The 7,465-nt window shown below is 37.9% G+C and overlaps 1 protein-coding gene across 1 annotated transcript in view; it reads right to left on the bottom strand.

Annotated features, from left to right (window-relative positions):
* Window positions 1-1,392: 1,392 nt before the first annotated feature.
* Window positions 1,393-7,465, bottom strand: part of LOC107697520 (kanadaptin-like) — an 8,965-nt gene continuing 2,892 nt past the window's right edge. Inside the window, exons 2-13 of the mRNA XM_016498322.1 lie at window positions 6,878-7,073; window positions 6,671-6,799; window positions 6,504-6,564; window positions 6,049-6,188; window positions 4,679-4,839; window positions 4,519-4,588; window positions 4,234-4,426; window positions 3,362-3,455; window positions 3,024-3,264; window positions 2,226-2,330; window positions 1,947-2,023; window positions 1,393-1,434 (exon numbers count right to left, since the gene is read on the bottom strand). Coding sequence (XP_016353808.1) covers window positions 1,393-1,434; window positions 1,947-2,023; window positions 2,226-2,330; window positions 3,024-3,264; window positions 3,362-3,455; window positions 4,234-4,426; window positions 4,519-4,588; window positions 4,679-4,839; window positions 6,049-6,188; window positions 6,504-6,564; window positions 6,671-6,799; window positions 6,878-7,073 — 1,509 coding nt within the window. The remainder of the gene's footprint in view (window positions 1,435-1,946; window positions 2,024-2,225; window positions 2,331-3,023; window positions 3,265-3,361; window positions 3,456-4,233; window positions 4,427-4,518; window positions 4,589-4,678; window positions 4,840-6,048; window positions 6,189-6,503; window positions 6,565-6,670; window positions 6,800-6,877; window positions 7,074-7,465) is intronic.

Consider the following 7,465-nt stretch of genomic DNA (forward strand, 5'->3'; position numbering starts at 1 on the left):
TAAACCGCATAAACACATTTCATTACACCAAATACACAAAATAATGTTCTTTTTAGCAACATCATAAGACCCCTTTAAAGAAAACAGCAGTTAGTAAATGAATAGAGTGCAAGTCTAAAAGGGGCATTTTTTAAAAGAATAGAATTAGAATAGAGTGCTAGAGTTAGAGGGTCAAATAAAGTTGGAAGAGATGTGTTTTTAGCCGATTCTTGAAGGTGGCTATATATGGATGGATATATATATATATATATGTATGTATAGTACATTTTTGTACAGAACAAGCATCAGAAATGCTTAAACAAACATTGTATTTCTGCTCGACACCCTCCAGAAAGCCTTGACCCATAGAATTCCATTGAAAATGTATTAGTGTAAACACGTTTCTTATTTGTTTTTACACAAACGTATTGATTTATTTTATGGTTACCTTAACCTTTCTTGTACATTCAACACTCCTTAAAAAGATCATAGATAATGACAAAATGTGATAACAGCTAATTTAATCAAGTGTTTATTAATATTGTAATTAATATTATAATTTACTTCATAGAAAAAACAAAAACACAACCACGACCTGAAGAGGAACATTTTTAGAATTATAGTCAAAGGCAATCAACAAGATGACAAAAGGCATATAGAATTTGTTTCAGGAAGCATCTGATCATGTTGATAATTTAGAGGCCATATAAATTTGCTCATCAAATATGATAAAGTAGGCTTTATAGGGCTAGAAGACCCCAAAACCTCAACACAAGACTCCATGTTGCTGAGACACAGCGTACATTTTTTATTTTACAAAATAACAAAACACACATTTTGTATATGACTAATCATGCTCTCCAAACAATGGAGAATTCAAAAGCACTAAAAGGGTTGCATAAACAGAGAGACCAGTGCGTAGTAGCGAATCCTCGGAGACGCCAACACACACAAGCTCACACATCACCAACACTGAGTCACTCTTCATTAATATCAAGAGAAGTGAAGACACACATTAATAATGTACACGGAGCTCACTATCACTCCCATTCTTGCAAACACACACACATAGACTGATTCATTAACAGCTTGCTCCCAATCCTAGAATGCCAAGCAAGTGTCCAGATGGCTGGTAAAGCCGCCTCTCTCCGAGGAGGCATCGTTAGCAGTCAACAGAACCGCGTCCAACAGGAGCTCTCGCCATACGGAGCGTGGCCACTCAGCCAAACTGAGGAGGGAGTCCGCCGTTGTTCCGAGAATGACCCAGAACAGCGCATTGAGTGGTCAATGAGCTCGCTTAGGCTTGTTAAAATGATCCAAGAACAGCAAGCTGTGGGTAGAGATTTGTCAACAACAGAAGTTCTTAAACATAAGTGGATTGACATGACTGATGCATTTGAAGAAAATACAATGTCAAATGGATTCTGGGTACTGCTTAGACATGGTCACAGGAGGCTAGAAATAAGGGTAGATATGTATAAATATCAGGGCACATGGAAACTAATTCTAGAACCTTACTGTAAGTTACAGACAAATTGTACATTGCAAAACATATTTACACACTTAATGATCACACAAGTGTTCCAGCTAGCAGAGTGACCTTGTAAAAACAATACAAAAGAATTATTTTGTATCTTGTATCCAAAAGGTGTTCTAGCTAGCAGCACTAGCATGTAATCGATCAGATTTACTACAAACATGGTCTGGTTTGACAACCAGAAAAAGTCTAATCACTTTTTTTGTCTTCATTTCGAATAGTATATCAGTAGTTTTATAAGTTAATACTTAACACGCTTCTTTTTGAGAAACGTTTCATTTGAAAAGCATTCTTGTGTTAACTTTCTTTAAAATAAAAGCCAATTTTTTTATATTTTGGGGCCAGTGTAGGTCCAAACCTTGTTTAGCACTTTTGTCAATCTTTGCCTTATCTTATGCGGATAATAATAATTTAGTATTACAATACTTACCCTGCTTGGGCCAATAACTTTCTTCTTTGTATTTGTCTTTGGACTCTGGACATTTGAGACACTGCTGTCATATTCTTCTGTTGGGATATGAATCATAATTAAAAACAAAGTGCATCAGACATTTGTCACAGCCATTAGCCACTTAAAGGTAAAGTTAGAAGCACAAACAATCAATGGACAAACGGAAGAAAAGTTTTAAAACTGTCACACTTCACCTTTCAAAGAAATTAGACATTTCAACAGAATACGTGAAACCATACATAGAATATCCGATTCTACCTTTTGGAGGAGAGGCACTTTTGTCTTGAAGATGGGGAGACTTGAATTTCAGTTTTTCACGAGATGCAACTATCTTAGCAGGCTGGTCCTCGTGGTCTCCTTTGGCTAGACACACAGAAATATTTTAGACAATATCTAGCACATCTAGCTATGATTACAGGCTAATATTATGGATGACATTTTGTCCAAAGTGGTAGTTAAAGGGGTGGTTGATTGCGATTTCACTTTTTTAACGTTAGTTAGTGTGTAATGTTGCTGTTTGAGCATAAACAAAATCTGCAAAGTTACGAAGCTGAAAGTTCAATGCAAACGGAGATATCGTCTTTTAAAATTCGGGCGGTTTAATGCCTACAAAAACAGCTGGTAGAGTCTACAACGAGGTACTTCCCGGGTTCGTGACATCACAAACCCAGATAAACCCCGCCCTCGGGAAAAGGCGGCAAAGGGGGTGAGGCCATGCTGCGCTACTTTAGAGAAGAGGAAGAGAAAACTAGAGGTGAGAAGGGACAGAGCGGTGTGGAATAAAGGTAAATTATGTGAAAAATAATGATTTTTTTTTTTTAAACTAAGCATTAACACATGTTAGACTGCACCCCATAAACACAATCAAGCCTAGAAAAAAACCAGTGAACCACCCCTTTAAGTCAAATTAGACTCTGTGAAGCACAACACTGCCTTCTTGTGGCCAGAAATAGAATTACACTACTCTAAGAATATTGTTTTAAATTCCTAATGAAGCTTTTCATCCCAGATCACTGTTAGGGCTGTGGTGGGTAGTTATTTTTGTCAATGTCTAACCATTAGGGCGGTGTGTCTGAGTTTCAGCTCTGTCTGCACTGGAGTGCTCTGAGCTGGTCGTCTCTACAGACTGAACAACCTCCATATCCCCATCTGTGGCCGCATCCTCTGTTTTCTTGTTTTTTTCCTCCTCCTCCTCCTCCTCCTCCTCTTGTTCTTCTTTCTCTTCCTCACCACCAGGGGGCATTTCTTTCATGTTGAAGAGCTCAGGAGGCAGATTGGTTCGCTTTGGGGGTAACGTCTACTCATTTAGGCGAGAGAGAGAGAGCCATATGCAACTCTTACAGAGCCTAAGAATGACCTATATATTATTCCTATATAAATGTAAAAAGACTCACTCCTATAGTTCCAGTCTTCAGTTTGAATTTACTCCCTCCTTTCATGGCTCCAAACAAAGGCAGAGATAACTTCTTAGGTTTCTCAGTGTCCTGACTACTAGATTTGTATTTAAAGCAAACAGACAAAAACATTATATACAAAATTAGGCCCTATGAAATCCATTTTTTTTTTACAGTCTATGGTACAGCCCTACTTTTGATAGCAGATCTGAAAGGAACATTGATGGTGCGTTCAAGTCATGTCGAATAGATCGTATTTACGAGTTGAACGCACATGAACGCCACAACAAAGTTGTTATTACGAGTGGGAAACTCGAAATTTTCTTTAAGCCCCGAGTTTCCGAGTTGGGGGCGTGTCAATGAGAAACATGGCGGAATCGATGGATGCAACGTCTGTAGTTGAGCATAAATTTTTGTTTAAATTGATAGTTTAGTTGTCCTATAAACTTAAATTGGTCATGTTCTTGTTACGCAGCTAGTTAATGAAATCCAAGTAAAAAAAATGCTATCATTTTTGCAGCTATAGGTGAAAAATCTTTTGATTTGCCATGTTGCATGTTGCATTTAGCTAACAGCTTTTTTTAATCTCTGTATTTTAGCATTTGTTAATGCTGAATATCAGTTATACTGGGATCCTGGTCTAAAAAAAAATATTAAAAACGCAAACCACACCTGATGCGAATTCTTTGCTCTTCATTTTCTATAAGCAGAGTTAACAGACCCTGTTGTATTTTCTTGTAATTTATTAAAAGAAGGTACACCGCCATCTTGTGCCGACTAAACTGACTTGAACGCACCTGATGTCGTAATTACGACTTGTCAACTCATAAGTACGAATGTCCCAGGAGGACTTGAACGCAGCATGAGCTCACCTGCTGGCCTGTAATGAGGGCAGCTGGGTGGGTTTGGCCAGGTCTGCTAGCTTGCGCAGTCTATGACCTTCCTTCTTCAACTCGGCTACATGTAAATGTAGCTTCTTTCTCTCCACCCCATCCAGAGCGGCCTCGCTCCGTACGGCGCTCATGAAAGCATCCAGAGGGTCCTCGGTGGAAGAACTGGAGACTCCTGAAGGAGGACAACAAACAGGAGGTGTAACCTTACACATGATGAAATGTGGAGGAAAACATGAAAAAGGACAGAGGCTTTCACCACCTTACCTTTCTCAGAAGAACTGAGCCTTTTCTCAGCGTCAGCCAGCTCCTTTTCCACCTCAGCCAGTTTGGCTAGCTAAGAAAGAATACATATTACATCAATACCAGGTACAGCACACACAGGGGCATGGATAATCACAAAGGAAATATGATGCAGGTTCCATACCAGTGATTCATATGTATCAGGACGCTCCTGAATCTTTCCAGCCTTCTTCATGCGTTCAGTGCGCTTCTTCTCCACTGCACCTGTCCGGTCAAGGAACGTGTCATCATCACTGTCATAAAAATCTTCATCTTCCCAGTTCTTCTTCTTGCGTTTGCGGGACACTGCAAAGAGACAAAAATAGAATGCTTGTAAGTGGACTATAAATGCCTGACAAAAGAAGAAGAAGAACGAAAACTAGAAGTTTTATTGACCTGTCAGCAAAAAAATATCATTAAAGAGACCAACAACTTAAAAACAGGGCAAAATTTAAAATATGAATATTAAAAATCTCAAAACTAAATTCTAAAACCCAGTCACTTAATACGGTGAAAATACTGATCAATGTAAATACGTGAATAAAGGCCTAAATTAAATATATTCATCATATAAAGTGATTGAGTCTCTTCAGAAAAGTTGGTCTAAACAGTTTCATATGGATTAGTTTTACGATCTCTTTAACAACTTTTTGAAATGTCAAAGTGGCAGTTGCATAGACTGTCAAAGGAGGGACAGAAATCGCTTAGATTTCGTTTTGTTAATAATATCTTCATTTGTGTTCCAAAGATGAACGAAAGTCTTACTGGTTTGGAACGACACGAGGGTGAGAAAATGATGACAGAATCTTCATTTTTGGGTGAACTATCCATAAAAAAAAAAAAACTGCCAAAAAGAATAAACAGAATAGTAAGTACATTATATGTATTTGGTTATTATTTTTTATATTTTGAACTTTCCTGTCCAAGAACATTTTTGCACTAAAAGATGACAATGGGTGCTTAGTACCCTCTCACCCGGCCATTATATTAATTCAAAGAACATGTTCTCTCTCATACATTTAGCTCTGAAATAATATTAGAAGGCTGTTTCTTGATGAATTTTCCCTCTTTAAAATTAAATATACTGGCAACAACTAGAAAACAATGTGATACTCAGCATTTCAAAGTAATGTCATCTCTAAATTCGACTCATTTGGGCAGCCATACGTTGTTTTAATGTTTAAAATGTTTTGTGTCAAAAAAAAAAAATAGCCTCCATTTAGTGTGTAATATAACAACTGCAATCTTGTTGCTGCTTATTGCTGACCCTGTGAGTAAATGGAGTTGAGGAGTCGACCCTGAAAAACCCATAACTGATCACTCCTACAAAATTCAAAAATCCACAGTTTTACACAAAATGCCAACCAAAATACATAAACGACAAATTTATTTTTTTTTGGAACATTTTATTTAGTAAACAAACAAACAGTTAACATGGCCATTTTTAAAAAGGTTTATCCATGAGTATGAGCCCAGTCATAAGTCCTTTGGTATGACTGTTTGACGTCTACCTACCTGCCTCCTGTCTCAGAAGACCACGGGCCTCCAGGATGCGGCAGGCCTCTAAGCAGCACTGGACGGCCGCTTCTTTCTTTTTTCCTGTGTGGGTCACTTCAGCCACCAGCTGCCTGCCCATAGCATCATCCACCGGCAACCTAAAAGACAGCAATCACAGTATTTTCAAAACAAAATATTTTTGAATCTCAACTTCTACATAAATGTCACCAAAATCACCTGTATCCTTTTTCATAAGTAATATTCACAAATGCATAGCCATTTAAGATCAACCAGTCTGTGTATTTCCGTAGATAATTTAGCCACCAATCATTCCAATTTTGGTAGCTGGTGTTAAATGGCTATAAAATAGGGCTGCACGATAAATCGCATGCGATATTTAATGTGCATCTCTACTATAAAACCAAAAAAAGATGCAAATGTGGTTTGGCTGCAAACAGAGATTAAGTGCTTACTTAATTCTGCAGAGCCAGGAACCATGGCCTTTTTCTTCATACTCAAACTCTAGTTCTTCTCCTGAAATGAAAATAAACAGTTAAAATCATATGATTTCATGGTTGTATGTGGCAAAGAAATCAAGATTTCATGATTCTGTATCCTCATTTGAATCAAGCTATTTTACCTTCTCTGTCATAAAAGCCCTGTAATGCCTTTTTAGGGTCTTTTAAGTATGCTGCTTCCTGATCCTCCTGAAATTCTGTGGCAAACGGATTCTCCTCATTCTCATCCTCTTCTGGCATTGCCTCTTCAGCTAAAAAAAGGACAAAGTGTAAGTTCACTAAAATTAGGTAGTTACAATGGATTGAGGATCATCTGTTGTCTTTGTTACCCATTCCCCAAGAGCAGCCAGTCTCTTCTGAGGAGCTTCTCCTTGAAGCACTGGCTTCGCTGTCCTCTTTCTCTTCTTCCTCATCTGAGCCATCACCCATCATCCTCTTCTCCAGCTCTTCTCTCTGTTTTCTAGCACGCTCTCTGAGCTCTGTCACCGTCAGGTCAGATTCCGCTTCTTCGTCAAACTCTGGACCCTGAGAAAAGAGGGAATCTAGTATAATCAAAGCTAGCTCAAGCAATAACAATGAGGAGCATGAGATAAATCGGTCACACTTTAGTTTGGGGACCAATTCTCACTATTAACTATTAACTATGACTTTTGCTTAATGAAACTCCTAATTTGCTGCTTATTAATAGTTAGTAAGGTAGTTGTTAAGTTTAGGTATGGGGTAGGATTATGGGGTCTAAAATATGGTCATGCAGAATAAGGCATTAACCTGTGTATAAGTTTATAAGTACTAATAAATTGCTAATATGCTAGAAATAGGCATGCTAATAAGCAACTAGTTAATAGTGAGAGTTGGTCCTTGAAATAAAGTGTTACTGATATAAATCTATTTACGAGGTATAATATAAATCATTAAAA

The sequence above is a fragment of the Sinocyclocheilus anshuiensis genome, unplaced genomic scaffold, assembly GCF_001515605.1.
Source record: "Sinocyclocheilus anshuiensis isolate Anshui unplaced genomic scaffold, SAMN03320099.WGS_v1.1 scaffold1534, whole genome shotgun sequence".
NCBI lineage: Eukaryota > Metazoa > Chordata > Actinopteri > Cypriniformes > Cyprinidae > Sinocyclocheilus > Sinocyclocheilus anshuiensis.